Source organism: Mobula birostris, chromosome 1 (genome assembly GCF_030028105.1).
Source record: "Mobula birostris isolate sMobBir1 chromosome 1, sMobBir1.hap1, whole genome shotgun sequence".
Lineage (NCBI taxonomy): Eukaryota > Metazoa > Chordata > Chondrichthyes > Myliobatiformes > Myliobatidae > Mobula > Mobula birostris.
In genome coordinates this window covers 197,665,437-197,686,247 of record NC_092370.1, presented here as the reverse complement: position 1 = coordinate 197,686,247, position 20,811 = coordinate 197,665,437, and the positions used below count along the sequence as shown (strand labels likewise).

General features: G+C 37.8%; 1 protein-coding gene across 3 annotated transcripts in view; it reads left to right on the top strand.

Annotated features, from left to right (window-relative positions):
- Window positions 1-20,811, top strand: part of arid4a (AT-rich interactive domain 4A) — a 110,933-nt gene that overhangs the window by 32,398 nt on the left and 57,724 nt on the right. For all 3 annotated transcript variants that reach the window (XM_072268042.1, XM_072268051.1, XM_072268060.1), the window contains exons 6-11: window positions 3,209-3,288; window positions 3,366-3,463; window positions 10,964-11,099; window positions 13,435-13,514; window positions 14,550-14,626; window positions 16,714-16,862. In XM_072268042.1, the coding sequence (XP_072124143.1) occupies window positions 3,209-3,288; window positions 3,366-3,463; window positions 10,964-11,099; window positions 13,435-13,514; window positions 14,550-14,626; window positions 16,714-16,862 (620 nt within the window). The remainder of the gene's footprint in view (window positions 1-3,208; window positions 3,289-3,365; window positions 3,464-10,963; window positions 11,100-13,434; window positions 13,515-14,549; window positions 14,627-16,713; window positions 16,863-20,811) is intronic.

Genomic DNA, 20,811 nt, shown 5'->3' with positions numbered 1-20,811 from the left:
GAGGCTTTTTGAGATGCATACCATTGGGAGCATTTAATGTAGTAGGAGTTTATCCCCATTACCTTCCCTGGCTATAACAACCGTAAGGAACCAGCTATGTCAAAGTTAAAGATGAGGTGGTTGAGATGCTGGGTAGGATAATCAGAATTATTAGATTGTCTGGCAGTACTCTTCTCCAGATCTGAAGGGGATAGATTGTAGTTTGCTTGGGAACGTGGAGACTGAAATTCTGGAGGCACTGGCTACAGATTCTAATTAGAGCTGGAGAAAGGGAAAGTAGCAGACCATGGGGAATTGCAAGTACACTGTGTTCTGGTTAATTCTGTGCCATTAGTTAATCAGGGCAGTTACTTATTTGGGACAATTCTTAAAGAACAAGAACTAATGAAGAAATTAGCCATGATTCACTTTGTTTATTTGAGACACTATGCCACTTAATTGGGACAAGTGACCATTGTGAGCATTTTCTAACTAGTGGCAGTAACCTGCACTTGAGTGGCTATTAGACAATTCACAGTGCTTAAAGTGAACAGTTTTTAAATGGCATCTGTTGCATGTGTTTGTGTTCAAAAAGCAGTGATTCTTTGTCACTGATAGTCAGCGAGAAATAAGTAGTAAGAATTGTTTTGCTCATAGCGGTTTCAAGCATTCAGGCTTAGAGATGTGAGAAACAGCTAGAAGTGAGATTGTTTCATTTTCACTACTTCAAGTTAAGAACTGCAAAGAATTTGAAAGTATCGGCAATCATTTCGATTGTTACAATGAAAATGAAGATTTAGAGGATTCAGTTGTGAAAAGCATTGTATGAAGACAGTCCATAATCTACATTAGGTATCTGCACTGATTTTGTTCACTTACAGTTAATGAAAAGAACATGGTAACGTAGACTGGATTAATTCCTCTGTCAATAACTGTTAGGAACTAATACAGGTTGAGCACCCCTTGTACGAAATGCTTGGAGCAGGAAGTGTTTTGGATTTCAATTTATTTGTTTATTTTGGAATATTTGTATCTCTATAATAAGTTATCTTTGGGATGGGACCCAGGTCTAAACATGAAATCCATGTATATTACACACATAGCTTACACATACAGTACCCTCAAGGTAGTTTTATACAATTTTAATAATTTTGTGCATGAACCATTAGAAAGATAAACTATCACAACCTCGGCCGCCCTGGTGGGCAATCAGTGGTTGTTTGGCATCACCATCATTCCCGACTCTGAATTTATGTGCTACCAGTAAGCAGTCTTTGTCGTACACTTGGTCATCACACATGTACGGATGCAGCCATGTAGCATGTTATATTTTCGTTGATGATGATCTTAGCAAACTCACCAATGGATTTCTTGCTGCTTTGTGATCAGCAGATGCTTTATCACCATGGATCTTTAAAAAATTTAATATGGTGCCTTTTCTTATTTCTTTAATCGTCCTGCTGAATATTCACACTTACCTCCAATTTTCAGTTAGTCGTGATCGATCTTTGCTTGTTTCAGGATCAGCGTACCATTAAGCAGCATATGTTCACACCAACGCTGACAAATCCACTATTTCAATATACAGTCAAGGTCTTATCTTTTCACCTTAAGCAGTGTTTTCTATTTTTCAATAACTTCTTTTCGTTACTTTTGTGAAGTCACTTCTCCGAACTCTCTGTGTTGTGTCTCTGTGTATCGCCTGGAAACCTTCCCAATGCTTGTGAAGTTTTCCAGTTGTGATGTCATGTTAGTGCTCAAAAAAAATTCAGTTTTCAGAGGTTTTCAGATTTTGTAATGTCAGATAAGGCGTGCTCAATCTGTACTGGTAGTGTTCTGACTTATTCTGTATTTCATTTAAATACATGATCTGTGAACAGCTTGCTCTCCAAATCATACTGCCCTGGCTTGCATTTTACGTAGGTATCTGGGACGCAACATCCATGGTCGATCCTGACCAACAGACTGCCTCAGTAGAATATGATACTCAGTTAAAGTTTTTCTTTTCTATACCATTTTAACTATTTCCATGAAATTTTGAGTAATTGGGACAGCTGTTTATTTGAGCTAAAATACACTGGTCACAATGTGTCCCAGTTAACTGGAATCCAATGTATTGAGTACTTCATCAAAAAGGATGTAAGGGTAAACAACTGGAGATGCTCAGGCATCCTGCAAGAAATAATTATTTGGCAAAAAAAGTAGATAAGTACGTATTGAAAAGGAATGATGAAGGTAATGATTAACTAAATTGAAATTTGTTTTTTTGATGAATCAAGATGATTGATGTCTCATAATAATTTGGTCAGTAAATTGATATTAGCACTGTCGAAGAGCAGTGGCAAAATGGGCAAGTTTGTTTTAGGGCAGGAAATACAGTGCAGTTGTCATCTGCGTGTTATTAGTCTGGAGGAAAATATAAAGTGGTATTCCATTGAGTCCTGGGTTAACTTTTTTTGGTGTACAGGGTATCCCAGGTAATGCAAGGGATCCATTCCTAAATTTTCTGTAAGTCAGAAACTAACAATTTTCCCTAAAAACATGATGTGAAATCTTTAGCGTTGGCAGCTCTTGGGGACTGATTTGCAAAGAGTTGACTGAGGGAAGTCAATATAGGTGATAGGAATTGTGACCAGCAGGTGAAATGTGACAGATGTTTGTCTGACTGTAGCCTTGGTGGACTGATCGAGGAGAGAGGGGGTAGGGTTTGGAGCTGATCTGAGCAGTGAGAAAACCATTGGCATTTTAATGATGGTATGCAATAATAAGAGATGGTTCACGGTTCTTAACGTTTGATCTTACCTGAAGGAGAGTTTGGAAAAGGCACTGGCTTTTTCAGTGGATGATCTCTGCATTGCTTCTCAGTGAAGAGGTTCAAGTACTATTTCAGTGACAATATAATTCTCTGAATGGTGTTTTTGGACTGTTTTGTCAAAAATTGAGCTGTACTGTTTAATGTGTATAAACGTGTAACATACATAAAGCAGAAAGATTTAAGTCCTTTATTCTTCACTTATGTTGTTTACAACAACAAAAATGCCAATATAACTATTTTAGATTGGTACATGATACTATTCTTGAATTATCACATAACTTAGAGGAAATTTACGTTAATTTTTTCAATTGATGATAGCAGGAGTTGCAGCTAATCTGTTATATGCAACAAATGCATATCAGGGTATAAATTTGTAGGTTATTTTTGATTCGGTGAATCTTCTTCTTCCTTTAGTGTTTGATGATGGTGATGAGAGGACACTTCGACGAACATCTTTATGCTTAAAGGGAGAGAGACATTTTGCTGAGAGTGAGGTGAGATATTGCTTTCTAGTTGATGCCATGTGTTAATCTTTATAATTCAGAGCAATAATTTTAATACTTGGTTTTAGACCCTTGACCAGTTACCACTTACAAACCCGGAGCACTTTGGCACACCTGTAATTGGAAAGAAAACAAATAGAGGAAGGAGATCATCGTCTGCTCCTGCGTAAGTACAATTTTACTAATCAGTAATGTCTTGTTTTGTACCTCTGCAACATGAAGTAATTAAAGATAAAAATGTTATAGGAAATGTGCTGCAGGAAATGTTAATGAAGATGTATTTAAACTGAGCAGTGATGATAAGAGTGATGTTGATGAACAGTTAGTTTTATAAGATATTCAAAGCAGTTTGGAAGTTTTAGTGGCCTCTATAAATATGCTTGTGCTTTTGCCAATTATTTCTATCATTTCAAAGGTTCATTTAATCATCAAAGTATTTAGCGTACATACAACCCTGAGATTTATCTTCTCCAGATAGCAATAAAATAAAGAAAATCCATGGAGGTTGTTGAGGAGCCCCTCCCTGCACAAAAATGTAAAAGAAACAAAACTTGCAAACCTAAAAACCCCCCCAGTCACTCCCTCGCACAAAAACTAACAGATCTCTCACCCAGACAGGGCAACTAAAACATCAAACCCCTAACCCCAAGCTCTTCCCGCGCAAAAAAAAAAGTGACAATAACATCAAATACCCAACCCCTCCCTTACCCAAAAAAGTAATATATTGCCCACCTGCTAATCGGCAGCAAGAAAGAAAACATAGAAAAACTGAAGGAGACCAATATAAACTACAATCCACATATGTCTCAGAATTTCAAAAACATCCTCTGTCAGCATTGAGAAGAGCAACAGCTCGAACCAATCCTTCCATGGGGCCTCCATGCACCGAGACACAGCCTCCCGTGGGAAGTGACCCCCAGCGTGACCCGGCCTCTTCCGCATTTGCCTGGATGTTTCAATTTTTTTCAATGCTTCAATCAGCGAGAAATGGAGTCAAACATGGTCCTGCATCTCACCTCTGGTCTCCTGTTTGGGACAGCTCATGCTCATGGTCCTCTCCTGGAAATCTTTTAGGGATAGCAGAGTGCTAGATCACTCGATTGAACTCCAAACTTCAAGTCACAGGCTCCAGCAGTTTTGAAACATAACTAAGATTAAAATGTGTAAGTAAAAGGCGTAGAAAATGTGAAATAATTGACTCTGTGGAAGATGCCGCCTGAGGAATTGTTGTTTGTTGGCGCCATCTCCACCAGGTTTCTGCCATAGAATGTATTTGAAGGAAATGGCAGCAGGGTATTTAGAAATCAGTAATAATATTAGTGGAGTCAACATGGATTTATCAAAGAGAAATCATGTTTAACAATCCTTACTTTTTCAAAGTAGTTACTAGTGGAATAGATCAGGGAGTATCGGGGGTGTGATACATAAGTGGATGATGCACTAGTGTGGACAGTGGATTTGTTAACTGACAGAAAACAGTTGGGGGGAAAAACAAGTATTCTTGGGCTGGGGACTCTGATAGTAGGGTGCACTGTAGATCAATTCTGCGTCCCAACTGGTTCCTATCAATTGCAATAGTTCAGATGAGTAATGATTCAACTGTAATATTCGAAGAAGCAAATGGTACAAAGCAAGGTGGTATAATGAGATTGCTGACAGCTTTGTTAAAGGGATATAGACAAGTTAAATCAGTTGGTGAAAACACGGCAGCTGCAATATAATGTGGGAAAACAAGAAATTGTTGACTTTTGAAGAAAGCAGTTTATATATATATATATATTGAGAAACTGATTGTGTCCTTGCACGTAAATCACAAAGTTGATGTGTGGTTACAGCAAGCAGTTAGGATGACCATTGGTATGTTGACTTTTTATGACAAAGATCTGAATACAAAAGTCGAGATGCTTGTATGTTGGAACCTAGGGGGCTGCCCTAGGAATATTGTGTCAGGGCCTGGTCTCCTTACCTATGGAAGAATATATTTGTAACAAAATAAATACATCAAAGATTCACCAAATTGATTCTTGGAATTAGTAGAGTGGAGAGAAGTGTTGAATGGTGGAGCAGACTTGAGGGTCTGAAAGTCCTTTCCTGCTTCTAGTTCTTGAGTATGTGTCGCACTTGGTATGAGCAAGCACTTGCCGTTTGCACCAAGTGAGTTACTTTTCTTTCATCCTACAAGGCTGATTTCACTGGCGAAGATGGTTCTGAAATGGGTGAGCTAGAATAAGTTGGATAGGCAAAATTGTTTTGCAAGCCTTTACCAGTTTGCAAAGTTCATCTCCCATCTTTGATATTTTTCAAAGCTGTTAATGGAGAAACAAAATGCAGACTGGGATAACTGCTTTCCAGAACACCTGCATTGAGTATGTCAGATGACCCTGTTTCTTGTTACTTACCATTCTAATTCTCCTTTAACTTTCCACCATGGCCTATTGTATTGTTGCAATGAGGCCTAACACAAGCTTGAGGAACAGTACTATCTTCAATTGGGCACGTTGCAGCCTTTCAGATCCAGTATCGAGATCGAGTTTTGTAACTTTAGATAAAACTCATATTCTTCTGCCTTTGACTGTTTTCCTCCTTTCCATTAGCATAATGTGACCTGCTGAGCATGTTAGAGAGTCCTACACTGCACATTTTCCTTTGTTATCATACTCAATTGTGCCATTAATGTATTGACCTCTATGTACTGCCTTGCCCAATCACAGTAATCTCCTTTGCCTTATTAATCTTTCCTCCACCTCTGCAACTGAAGAATACTCAGCATGAGGCTTTAAATCTGTTTGATTTCTCGCAAATGTTGCAAAGTTTTGCAATGTTTTCCGTCTTCTGTTTTTTGATGTATTCAAACACTTTGAAAATTGTTAAAAATTTAAAAATAATTTCCAAAATTTTAAGAAATGAAAAAAACACTTGAAATATATTGTAAAAATTAGAGGAAAAAGAAATACAGGTGGACCTTCACTAATTCGACTACCTGTAATCCGGTTCCTTCGATAATCCGGCACTGATTATGCTTAATGTGATCCTTCCGTAATTCGGCATTTTCACTAATCCGGCACTCCTCAGGTCCTAATGGTGCCGGATTAGTGAAGGTTGACTATATAATGGAAAATTATAACTTGTCTAATTTTGCCATTTCTTTCCTGAATCTTTAGAATTCAGAAAGTCTGAATCTGTGAGCATTTTGATTAGTGTTAATGTTGTGAAGTCTAGTGCTCAAAAGTAGGTGAATGGGCAAAGAAGTGACAGATGGAATACTGTGTAAGGAAATGTATGGTCATGCTCTTTGATAGAAAGAGTAGAAGCATCGACTGTTTTCTATACAGGGAGTGAATTCAGAAGTCAGAAGGGCAAAGGGACAAGGGTGTCTTAGTACAGAATTCCCTAAAGCTTAACTTGCAGGTTGAGTTGGTGGTAAGGAAGGCAAATGCAATGTCAGCATTCATTTTGAGAGGACTGAAATGTAAAAAATAAGAATGTAGAAAAGAAACTTTATAAGGCATTGGTCAGACCACATTTGGAATATTGTGACCAGCTTTGGGCCTTGTATCTAAGAAAGGGTGTGTTGACATTGCAGAGGTTCCAGAGGAAGTTCACAGGAATGACCCTGGAAATGAAAGTGTTAACATATGAGGAGTGTTTGATGATTTCTGTCCTGTACTCACTGTAGTTTAGAAGAATGTGGGGGGGGGAGGTGCGGGGAGTGAATATCATTGAAACCTACTAATATTAAAGGGTCTGGATAGAGTGGACATGAAGTGGATGTTTCTGATAGTGGGAGAGAATAGAACCAGAGGGTCATGGCCTCAGAATAGAAGGATGTCCTTTCATCCCTTTAGAACAGAGATGGGGGGGAATTTCTTTAGCATGCAGGTAGTGAATCTGTGGAATCATTACCACAGTGGGTTGTGGAGGCCAAAGCAGAGGTTGATAGTTCCTTGATGAGTAAGGGTGTCAAAGGTCATGGGAGAGAAGGCTAGGAAAATGGGTTTGAGATGCATAATAAATCAGAAATTATCAAATTGTGGAGCAGACTCAATGGCCAAATAGTCTAATTCTCCTATGTCATATGGTCCTAAAGTAGTCAAGAATCCTGGGATAATTGACCTTTAAATTCAGGTTAAGTGCATTTGACAATACTGCTGCCTCTAGATCAGAATGACACCAGTTCAATTTTATTCTTGGGGTTAAATGTGTAATCTAAATTAACAGTAAAATTCATGCCGAATGAGGGAGATAAAATCTTGAGTGCGAGGTAGCAGTCAGCCCTTCAAGTGGACATAGAAGAAAGAACTGCAAATGCATTCTCCCAGTGTCACATTCAACCACTGTCATTTAAGAGTACTATTGAATTTACTAATGATAAAATGACTAATCTTCATTTTATTTCTGTATGAAATATTGTTTAAATTGCTTAAACTTGTCTTGAAATTTATTTTATTTAAATTTATTCATTTACGGAATGGCCAGTATTTATAGCCCATCCTTAGTTGCCCTTGAGAAGGTAGTGGTGAGCTGCCTTGAACCGCTGTAGTCCCTGAGGTGTAGGTACACCCACAGTGCTGTTAGGAAGGGAATTCCATGATTTTAACACAGCGACAATGAAGGAATAGTGATATGTTTCCAAATCAGGATGGAGGATGACTTGGAGGGGGATTTACAAGTGGTGGTGTTCCCAGGTATCTGCTGTTCTCATTCTTCTATATGGTAGGGGTCATGGGTCTGGAAGATGGTGCATTAGGAACTTTGGTGTGTTATTGTAGTGCATCTTGTTGCACTGCTGCAACTGTTTGTCAATGGTGGAGGGATTGGATGCATGTGGAAGGGGTACCAATCAAGTGGGCTGCGTTGTACTGGATGCTGTCAAGCTTCTTGAGTGTTGCTGGAGCTGCACTCATCCAGGTGAGTATTCCATTACTCTCCTGACCTGAGATGGACAGGCTTTGGGGAGTCGGGAGGTGAGTTACATGCTTCAGGATTCCAAGCCTTTGACCTGTTCTGGAAGCTATGGTGTTTATATGGCTAGATCAGTTCAGTTTCCTGTCAAAGGTAATCCCCAGGATGTTGATAGTAGGGGATTCAGTGACGATTTGCCACTGAATGTCAAGGGACAGTGATTAGAGCCTCCCTTGTTGGAGATGTTTATTGCCTGGCACTTGCATGGCTCGAATGTTACTTGCCACTTGTCAGCCCAAACCTGGATATTGTCCAGGTCCTGCTGCATTTGGGTATAAACTACTTCAGTATCTGAGGAGTCACGAATGGTGCAGAACATTGTGCATTCATCTGCGAACATCCCCACTTCTGACCTTATGACAGAAGGAAGACCATTGATGAAGCAACTGAAAGATGGTTGGTCCTAGGACTCTTCCCTGAGGAACTCCTGCAGTGATGTCCTGAGGGTGAGATGATTGACCTCCAACCGCCAAAACCATCTTCCTTTGTGTCAGGTATGATTCCAACCAGGAGAGGGTTTTCCCCCTACTCCCATTGACTCCACTTTAGTTAGGGCACCTTGATGCCATACTCAGTCAAATGTTATTTTGGTCCAAGTTTGGACGAAGGAGGTGATGAGGTCAGGAGCCGAGTAGCCTTGATGGAACCCAAGCTGGGCATTCATAAGCAGGTTATTTCTGAGTAGGTGTTGATAACCCCTTCCGTTACTTTGTTTCTTTGCTGATGATTGAGAGTAGGCTGATAGGGTGGGAATTGTCTGGGTTGGACTTGTCCTGTTTCTTGTGTACAGGCCGTACCTGGGTAATTTTCCACAATGCCAGGTAGATGCAGGTGTTATAGCTGTACTGGAACAGCTTGGCTAGAGATGTGGCAAGTTTTGGAGCACAAGCCTTCAGGACAATTGTGGGATTTTGTCTGGGCCCATAGCCATTTCTTGATATCACGTGGAGTGAATCGGATTGGCTGCATACTGACATCAGGGATTCTGGGGACTTCTGGAGGAGGCCGAGCTAGATTATTTACTCGGCGCTTCTGAATATTGTTGCAAATGCCTCATACTTACCTTCTGCACAGGTGTGCTGGGCTCCTCTCATTGGGGATGGGGTTACTTGTGGGGCTTCCTCCTCCAGTGAGTTATTTGATTGTCTACCACCACTCACGGCTAGATGTGGCAGGACTACAGAGCTTAGATCTGATCAGTTGGTTGTGGGACCACTTAGCTCTGTCAGTTACTTTCTGCTTATGATGTTTGGCATGCAGGTAGTCCTGTATTGTGGTTTCACCAGGGTGGTGTTCTTGGCCTGCCCTGCTGCACTCTTCATTGAACTAGGGTTGATCCCCTGGCTTGGTGGTATTGTTAGAGTGGGGGATATGCCACCACGTCTCATAGATGCCCAGTTTTAGGCTGCTAGATCTGTTCGAAGTCTATCCTATTTAGTGTAGTGGTAGTGCCTTGCAACACGGTGGAGGGTTTCTTCAATGTGGAGACGGGACTTAGTCTTCACAAATACTGTCTGGTGGTCACTTTTACCAATGCTGTCATGGACAAGTGCTTTTGCGGCAGGCGGGTTGGTGAGAATGAGGTCAAGTGTATTTTTTTCTCTTGATGGTTTCCTCATCACCTGCTGTAGTCCCAGTCTGATAGCTATGTCCAGTAGGACCTGACCAGCTTGGTCTGTGGTGGTCCAACCGAGCCACTCTCGGTGATGGACATTGAAGCCCCCACCCAGAGTACATTCTGTGCCCTTGCCACCCTGAATGCCCCCTCCAGATGCTGCTTAATATGGGCAAGTACCAATTCATCAGCATTCATTCGATGCTGGGTTATCCATCCAGGTTCATTCCTCATTATTTTCTTTTTAGCGGTTGGATACAACTGAATGGCTTGCTAGGCCATTTCACAGGGCATTTAAGAGTCAACCACATTGCTGTGGGTCTGGAGTCACACATAGGCCAGACCAGGTAAGGATGGCATGATTCCTCCCCTGAAGGATATTAGTGAACCAGATGGGTTTTTACAACAATCGGCATGGGTTCATGGTTATCAGATATTTTTATTGACTTCAAATTCACCATCTGCCATGGTGGGATTCGAACTAATGTCCCTAGCGTATAATTGGGTCTCTGGATTACTGATCCAGTGGTAATTACCACTGTGCTAAATTTAAGGTTCCTTAAATTTCCAAGATTCTTTTGTCTCTCAGGATTCTTAAAATTACTGATTAATTCATTCTGATTATTTAACATACTGTTACTTGAATTATGAGTGTTGCAATAAGTGATGATTTTTGCCTTGGTGATTTTCAGTAAACAATGAAAGATTTGTTATTGGATATTTTGCGATCTGTGTGCTTTAAAAACTGGCATTTATAGTTTATCATTCTTGTTGAACAGGGTTCTGTTTAGAAATCCTTCAGTAATACAGTAACTCTAATTATTCAGCTGAGTGTAGTTTCAGATGCTGTTGGTAGGTGCTTCTAGTTGTGCTACTTGTATTCCTTAAGTTTTTATGTGTACTGTATTGTTCCTATGTCATTTTTGTACAATGTAATATATTTATTAGATAATGTAATTCTGTATTAATCAGCACTTCTCATTCCTGGTTGCTAAGGGCAGCGGTTTTTACTGTATGTAATTTTAGTATTTCTTAAAATGTAAACAATGATTCATTATTAAGAAGTTCATGACTTAAATATTTTTGCAGACCTGAAGATGAAAGGGAGGAAGAATCAAGTGAAGAAGAAGATGATGATAAGCGACGTCTTAATGATGAACTTTTGGGCAAAGTCGTTTATGTAGATTGCAATGTGGATAAAAGAAAAGGCTGGTATCCAGCTTTGGTAAGTGAGAGTGCATAATTTATTGGTGTTCTTTTTATCGTTGTAAGCTGCACCGTTATTTATAATTTTTAAATAGTTATGTTGCATGATTATTATCATCAGCACATTCAGGATTGTTTGACATTTATACCTTGAATTAAAATAATGTGTGTTTATATTGTATATCAACTTTGTAATTAATATGATATGCACTGTAAGGTTCAGAATGTGTTGCTGAAAATTGTACACTAAAACTAAATTGTAACAATCAAATCCATGTTAGTCCTAAGGTGTCAGCAGCTTTTGGAACACTTGTTGAATGCAATGTGCTTCACATCATGAGTGAACTTTGGGCAGGGGCGCCAAGTAGTACCCATCCTTTTTCCTACAACCAGCCGTCTTGCTTCCATCTAGGCAGGCCTGAGCTTGATTCTCTTCTTAGATCAGGTGTTTGCAGGCTCACTGCTACTGCAAAATCCATTCTCTGAAATAATCTGGTCAGGTTGAATTAGAAGTCATACAAACAAATGAATTAAGAGCAGGTTAGGGCACTCAGTCTTTTAATATTCCTTGAACTTTAAATAAAATGGTGGTTGATGTGATTTTAACCCCAACTCAGCCTTTTTGTCTTCATGTGGTAACATTTCACAGCTTGTTTATCAGATATATATTTGCCTCTACCTTAACAATATTCAAAGATTCTGTTTCCACTATACAGTAAGACAGAGAGTTCCAAAGAAACTCAGTCCTCAGAGGGGAAAAAAGTCTCACCTGTCTTAAATGTCTGATCCCTTATTTTGAAACATTCATTCTAGATTTTACCACAAAGCATATCTTCAGATCTACCCAATCAAGATCAGTCTGGTTCCAATCAAGTTGCCAATCACTCGCCTAAAATTTCATTGGATACAAAGTTAGTTGTATTGTCTTTCCTTGTAAGATAACATGCCCATTCCAGATATTTGGCTTATAAACCTTTACTGGACTACTCCTAGGATACTTTTATATCCTTCCTTGATTAAGGAGGGCATTAGGATATGCAGTATTCCAGACAGCCTTAAAAATGGCTTATGTAATTCAATCATCACCTCACAAGTTTTGTATTCAAGTTTACTGGCAATAAAGCATAAAATTCTATTAGCTTTATTTTTAGCTGCTTTCTAACCATTTGTAAAACCTGTACTAGAATCAGGTCTCTCTGAATCTCAGAGCCTCGCAACCTCTCATAATGTTTTACTTCTCCTGCCAAGATAGACAATCTCACATTTACCCTTATTATGTCCATTTTGCCAGACCTTTACTCACTTAACCCTCTTTGTAATCCTCTTCACAGCTTACTTTCTTACCTGTCTTTGTGTCATCTGCAAATTTAGCAGCCCTACCGTCAGTACATTCATCCGTCTTTAATATAAATTATGAGGTCCCATCCCCAATTCCAGAGTCATGCCAGTCATTACATCTTGCTAACCAGAAAAATTCATAGTTATATCCACTCTTTTTTAATCATCAACCCTCTATCCGTGCCAATATGTTACCTCCTGCATCATGAGCTTTAATTTTTTGAATGCCCTGCTGTTAAAAAAAATGACTTCTCACTTCATTCAGAACTCTCTGAAAAAGAGGATTAAAAACTAATTTCCATTGAAGAGAATTTATTTTTAGTTTGAGGCTGATATACTTCACATGTAGTTGAGAAAATGTTTCCTTTTCCATTTTCCTCTTTCCATCCATCCTAAATATTTTGCAATTAGTAGTGATTTTATTGAGCTGAATCATCACATCAATTAGGAATATGTTGCAGGGCAGGAAGAAAGCCCATTTTCTCAGATCACCATGTTAGATCCTGAATATTTTGCAATAACGTTTTAACTTCCACCCACATTTTCTCACTAATAACATGGGTGATCATTAGAGTATAGAGTACTGCTTTATAAAACTGTGATTACAGTAAATGGCATCCTGTAAGCCACTTATACATTTTGTGTCCAAATTTGATGTCAGCCAATCAACTGTTAAAAAAAAATTCATAAGCTGTCTGTATGTTTTCTGAACAGTGTATGGAAATTGTTTGATATTGGACTAAAACTGAAGGATCAGACTGACCGTGGTTTTGTTTCTGGTTGCTTAAGTTTGAGAAAACTTGGGTAACTTCTTAGAATAGTTAACTTTGACTTGAACTTAGACAGAAGAAAATCGAAAAAACAAAATTCCATTTGGATGATGTTCCCATGGAGAACATTGTATATGAGCAATGATTTTCTTAAAATTATATTTTTTTTTCCCTTAGGTTCTTGGCATTTTGGTTTTGGCTTATTGCAACTATTTTAAATTTCAGAAAAACTTCATTTCATTACAGGTGCTGTCTCCAAGTTGCAGTGATGAAATCACTGTGAAAAAGGATCAATGTTTAGTACGATCTTTTGCAGACTCCAAATTGTAAGTTTCAATGTGAAACCTAGAAAAACAAAAATATTTTCTTTAGCATGCAAATATTTGAAGTCTGTAAACGTATAAAATAATTAATGTTGAACTCCCAAAGTACTCTGTACTGGGTTTAGATTATATTCAACATTGATTTTTTAAAACTTTTGGATTTCTGATTTTCATTGTAAAGTGAAGATGAACTATTGACTTAATTCCTCTTTGGATATTAAACTTTACAGTAATGATTCCTTGTCTCAAAGGAGGCTTATGTAATTCACTAGAAACAAATTTAAAACTTCATGCCTTCTTTTTCATGCAAGGAAAAATATACAAATGATTGCTCATATCTTTTGATAGAATATTTAATGGCAATGACAAGGCTATTCATCAGATTTGTTTACTATTAAGAATCTTAAGGCTTACGTGACATTTAATTATTTTTATCCTCATGCAATTATTTTCATTTTCATACATTTTGGAATTATAATTATTGTTGCTCTCATTTGTAAATGGTTACTTAAAAATTTATTTGGCTGTATTCAACCATTTGGTATACACTCACAACTGCTAAAGCCAGAACTAAATCTATGAAGTTATTCCATCGTAAGGTGCTGTTTGGTAGTTAAGGTAGTTAATTTCATATTGGAGTCCACTTGAATGAGTAAACTAACTAAATTTAGCTCTGTATTTTAAGGTGTTCCACTCTGGGATGTTCATAGATTGATGGGTATTCTGCGCAAATCATTCAGTTCATTGCTAAGCAATACAGTTAGTGGAACACTAAATCTAACAAGATTCTGGTAGGCTTATTTGAAATGTTGTATTGGTTTGCATGTTGTGCTTATTTTTCCAAATCTAAATGTGCATATTAACAGTGTGAAATCACTGACGTTGTTAATAAATGGAGACATTTAGTATAAGTGATTTATTGAAATAGTTTGCTTTGTGGCAGGTACTATGACTGCTAAATCTAGCAATATATTCTGCAACAATCCTTTTCTCTTTATATTAAATTAAATTTTGGTATCTTTCTTTTTAAAACGACAGTTATCCTATAGCAAGAAAGGATATAAGAGAGCTAGATTGGGACAAAGTTTCAAAACCAGATCTCGTCGTTAAACAAGGTAAGGAAATTGACATGTGTAATGAAGTGAATTGCTGTAATTGGAGTTACTTCTTGTGATCAGTAAACTTGAATCCTGCAATTTGAGGGTTATTGCCTTCTTGTCTTATGAAACCTTAATGAAAAGCATTGTTTTCTAGATTATGGTACTGGTTTGATGCATTGTCTGATTTAGTTGATATTGTTTTATTTCTTAAGATATAGGGTTGATCAGTCTTAGTTGACAGTAGTGAATTTAAATTTCTGAAACAAAACTGTCTATAGATATACTATCTTGTAGCTTCATTCAGAAGCAGCAAACAATGATACACCGTTGAGAATAAACGTATGATTCTGGAACAGTGAAAATCTTCTGAGAGGGGTAGTGTATGTATAACTTCAATAATGTCTTCAACCTGCGCAATGTTTGTCATAGGCCCTAAGAGTGTAATTTCTCCAATGGTGACATTCTGCACTTAGTGGGGGAAAAAATTGTAGAGTCTGCTTTATAATACCATATTGTAAATAAAGGCTGGGTAACATTCATTCTTTATGTTAAGGAAGTTGTTGCTGCACATGAAAAGCATCATAAACAAGTATAGCAAATGTATTATTGGCCTTCTCTATGCTTGTACTCTTTGGAACACCTTTAGAAGAACGATCTTTTTTGTTATACGTGGTCTTGGTGGGAATTATGAATCTCTGGAAATTATACCAAGTCATTAATTGTGTTTTAGGCTGGGATGGATTGGACAATAAAATAGAGTTGAAACCAAGTATCAGGTCAACCATGATCACAATGAATAGCACACCAAGCTTGAAGGACTATGGCTTAGTCTTCCTGTTGTATTGTTTTTGTGACTTCTCTAATGGTGTTTTCAAAGAGCATCCGGTAATGTTGATCTTAACATGCATACTATTAACTTTGGATTTGTAAAGTCAAAAAACAAGTAAAACATTTCTAGTGGGATAGAATTGAAAAAGCAGAAAAATGCATGCTATTAAAGCTTAGGTAGATCACGTATGAAATTGTGTATGGTGTTCTGTTCTTTACTATAGAAATGATACAGAGACATTGGCAAAGATGCAATGGTGTTTTTACAAGTATTGTATTAGAACAAGAGGGAAGCCAAATATGCTTTTTATTGGTGTGGCTTCTTGCCATCCTCTTAAGATGTTCACTGATAAATCTGTAAAGAATTCATAATAACCTTTATAGTGATGTGGTCCAAGAAGTAATTGAAATGATCACTGAAGATGGGGGAAAGTTTGATTAAAAATTTATGAGCGAGTACAGCTATGCTGATAGATTTGTTAAAGATATTTGAAGAGAGGTTTGTGTGAAGCATAAAGACTAGTTTGGAGTACTTTACTAAATGACATTTCTCTTTGCCAGTTCCATAGAATGCTTCAGAAAGTAATATTCACAAACATGCATATTTTTTTTTTGGGCATCATGTTCTAAGGTAAATGCAAAATAATTCACAAGAAGTACCCAGTCTCTTATACAGTAAAGTTATATTGGTCTTGTAATGTAGGGAATCATTTCTGTACATGGTGAAACTTGCTTTCTGAATGTGGCTCCATGTGTACTGATATTTGTATCAATACCTCACATGGGTGTCTCACTATGCCTTTAGGCCCACATTGTGTAGAGAGTTAGCTTGAGTATCCCTCCGGCCTAGTTAAGTGCAGATGGGTGCAGATTGTGCGTGGTAAGCACAAACAGTGGGTTGAATCCAGTTTGTTTTGGTCTTTTGGATGTTGGACATCTTTTGGGAGGAGGATAAATCTGCTGCAGGTGTCCACTTGATTGGCATTGGTCCATGATCTACTCTAGTCTGTAGAATCAGATCTCATCAGTGTTATTTCAGAATATTGTTACAAGTGCAGAAGAAGCAGATTTAATGTTGTCTTTCAAAAATTAATTATGTACTTGCATAGGGAAATAAATTGCAAAACTGTGTGGAGCGATTGAGACAGTGGAAATAATTCAAAATCCCTTTCAAAGTATGTGCTTGGGTATGATCAGCTGATTGGCTGTGATGTACTGTTAAGTTCTGTGGTTTTAATGATAATCAGCTACTCCAATAAAAATGTTACTTGTAGCACTGGAAGAAGCTCTCAAATTCCATCAGCAACGGATTGTTCCTGAGAGCTGGAAAGTAGACATGAGTGTCATCTTAGAATCCTCAAGTAGTGATGAAGAGGAAGAGGAAACAGAGAATGATGAAGACCACGAGGAAAAGAAACAAGAGGTAGGCCAGTTTTTCAGTTTGGATTATTAAGTGATTTTTCCACCTAAGTTCAAGATCTGAATCTGTCATGTGAAATCAGTTGCTCTTTAGAATGATATATAAAATGAAGCATCCACAAGTAATTTCTTTCAGTAAAATGGTTTTTGTAGTTGATCCTGAAAATTTTTAAAATAATTTTGTTATCTTTTTATAATTGAAGTTACCATTTGCTTGATTCTGGGCATAAAGAAGCTATTTTATGAGTTAAGATTGGGATTTCACCCTGGAATTTAGAATGGGTAATGATCATAATGACATGTATGAGATCTCAGTGGAGTGAGACTCTGGTTCCCCGAAGAGGCATAGCTGCTAGAGAAGCGTTGCCCTTTAAAACTGAGAGGAGAGGAAGAAGTCTGTTCTTTCAGTTGTCCGCGGAAATCTGAGATTTTTGCGTAGAGATTTTTAGACTCTGGGTTTGTAGGGGTCAGGCAGAAAAATGGAGCTGAGATTAAGAACTAATTAGTTGTGACCTTAAAGACTGGGAAAACGTGCTTGAAGTTTTATAGCCTTCTGTGCTCTCATTTGTTATAATATTTGGCTTGAAGTTTCATTATTTTTGGATGTAGCTGTTGTGTCTTTGAATTACTGTAAAATCTGCAGTCAAGTGGGATGAAGAAATATCACAATGGCATTTCATAAATATTCCAACAATAAACACCCCAAAACATTGAAAGCTACTTCATTTTAAGCCCTTGGCGGTAAAGTTAGCATTTGTAAAATTAGCAAATCCAAGTGGTCTTAATACCAGTGAAGTTCTTAAGTTTAGATTTTCAAATGAATGTACGTGATGATGCGTATTAATTCATATGCACTACATTTTGAAAGTAAAATAAGTTGAAAGCAGAGAAAATGGCATCCATTTTCATTCTCAAGTAAACAATATCGAATTGACTTTATTCTTACATCCTTCACATACATAAGGAGTAAAAATCTTTACATCTCCATCTAAATGTGCAATGTGCAATCATAGTAATTTATAATAGTTTGTAATAAATAGAACAGTCAATGTAATACAGAGTACACTCAAATCAGCGTGAGTTCATCAATCTGATGGCCTATTGGTAGAAGCTGTCTCAGAGCCTTGGTCCTGGCGTTTATGCTGTGGTACCACTTCCCGGCTGGTAGCAGCTGGAATAGTTTGTGGTTGGCATGACTTGGGTCCCCAATGATCCTATGGACCCTTTCTATACACCTGTACTTGTAAATGTCCTGAATCATGGGAAGTTCACAACTACAGATGCGCTGGGCTGTCCGTACCACTTTCTGGAGTCCTGCAATTAAGGGAAGTACAGTTCCCATACCAGGCAGTGATGCAGCCAGTCAGGATGCTCTGTAGAAAGTTTTTAGGATTTGGGGGCCATACCAAACTTCTTCAACCGTTTGAGGTGAAAAGGGTGCTGTTGTGCCTTTTTCACCACACAGCTGGTGTGTACAAACCACGTGAGGTCCTTGGTGATGTGAATGCCGAGGAACTTGAAGCTGTTTACCCTCTCAACCCCAGATCCATTGATGTCAATATGAGTTAGCCCATCTCCATTCCTCCTGTAATCCACAACCAGCTCCTTTGTTTTCGCGACGTTGAGGGAGAGGTTATTTTCTTGACACTATTTGGTCAGAGAGATGACTTCTTGACTGAATTTTGACTAAATTACTTTTTTTTGATTATGTGAAACAGAAGCTTTTATATTATCAATGTAACACCAAGCCTCAGGCCAGGGAAAACCTTGTTCCTTGAATAAAATTATAATCAAGACTGCTCTATAGGAGTAAATTTTTTTTGTACACTGCTATGTGTTCAATCTGCAATAGTTGGGTGTCACTTCCTTTCAGGTTTCCTAAGCAAGTTTGCTGGAATGTTACTGGAGACATTGCAGCAGTTTCGCAGACAATGTGTGGATGTTTGCCATGTTATTAAGTAGTCTTTCTATGACTTCAAATTAATGTTGAGTTCACTTTTGCAGGCCCAAAGAGCAAGACTGAAATTTAAAAAGCAACATTTCTAAGCTAATGAAGAAATGCTTGTGGAAAGTTTACGCTATATATGATTTTGTACAGCTAGATTGCATTTTAACTTTAATGTTGTATAATTTTGAAATAATAAAATATTTTTGTTCTAATTACTTTTAATATGATTTAGCAATAAAATTGTCATTTGTTTCTAGTTACCCTCAGACAATGAAATTTTTACTTTTAACATATTTATCTCATCTCAGTATTGCATGTGCCACATTCTAAAAGTGGTTATACACATATGTCATCTGATTTTTGTAATGTGTTTACAATAAACTGGGTAAAGAGAGATAGCCAATGGTCTTTCCTGAAGTAATAAATTGGAATTGTTTATGCAGTGGTCACTTTAACATGTATAGGGATAACTAAGTAATAGTTCGCCTTGAATTTTGCCAGCACTTCCCTCTGGGGCAGTTGGAGGATCAAATTTCTACTGCAGTCTTGTTAAATATGGTGCAGTTAAAAATAGGCCAATGTCAACTACATGATTTCTACAAGATAATTCCATTATGTCTTTGGGGAAATACCTGTTAAGTTGTAGCTACTCAACTATTTTTAGGATCCATTTTATAATTGGCATGCTGATTATAATCCAGTGCAAACTATTTATGATTAGAGTGGAGGACTAGTTCGAATGCACTTGGAGTATCGTGCATCTCTCGTTGCCACACTATAGGAAGGATCTGGTTGTGCTGGAGAGAGCACTAGGGTGATGCCTGGTCTGGAGGAGTTTAGTTATGAGAAGAGATTGGATAGGATGAGTTTGTTTTCTTCACAAAGGAATGACCTGATAGGTGTGGAAAGAGTAGATAATTGGAATCCTTTTCCCATTGGAGGAGTATCAGAAAATAATGCATAGGTTTAGGGGAGGGAGAGAGGAGTTTTAATGGAAATTTAAAGGAAATAAATTTCACAGAGAGTGGATAATACCTGGAATGTTGTCAGACAAGGTGGTGGAGTCAAATATAATCAGTATGTTTACAAGAGTATAAATATTTAAATAAGCAAAATATAGAAGCAGTTAATGCAGGCAAATGGATTTAGTGTGTGGGTAAAAAGGCCAGCATGGATGCAGTGTTTTCTGTGTTGTACAACACTTGGAATTTGACCAGTAGCATGAGGATCTTCCAATAAAATATAAATTACTGTAACTATAGGCTGTCTGACTTTTAATAATGGTTGGATTAAGATAGTAAGATACCCATTTTGCAATTGACAATTTACACAAAGGTCTGCTTTCTGAGATCAATGCTTACTTTGGTTGGAAAATGTATTTAAACAAGATACTAAGCTGTACCAATTTGGCTACTGAATGCATTAACAGTAAACCTCTGGTAATTTATGTAACGGACTTTCTTTGTGTTTTCCACATCTCTAGACCAAAACAGACAGAAGGGAATTTGCATGTTCTGTTGATGAATCAGCTGTTTGGTTTATGATGGCACATCAATTAAATTATCAGTCCGGTAACCCATATCCCACTTTGGCAACTGGAATTTACACTTGGTTACAGGATCCTTATAATGATGACCATATTGGCAGGGAAACCAATTCGGTAATCCCTCCTAGAGATAGGAAACTCATGTATTTGGTGTTACCAGTATGTGAGTGGAGACCTATAGTATTTTGAAATCAAGCACATTGTGCAATTTCACATTTTCCTGACATCATATTTCATTTGTTGAATGTGGATGTGTAGTTAAACCCCTCTGCGATCTCTATAGCCTGCTATCTTGCATTTCTACTCTGGGATCTTTCCTTGAATTCCATACTTCACTGAATTGTGCAGTTACCTTCACCAGGAGGACTGCAGTAGTTGATGAAGATGGCACATCACCATCACCTTTGCCGATAGAAATGGGTAGATCCTGCTAGCCTTGCCATTGATGCTTAGTATCTG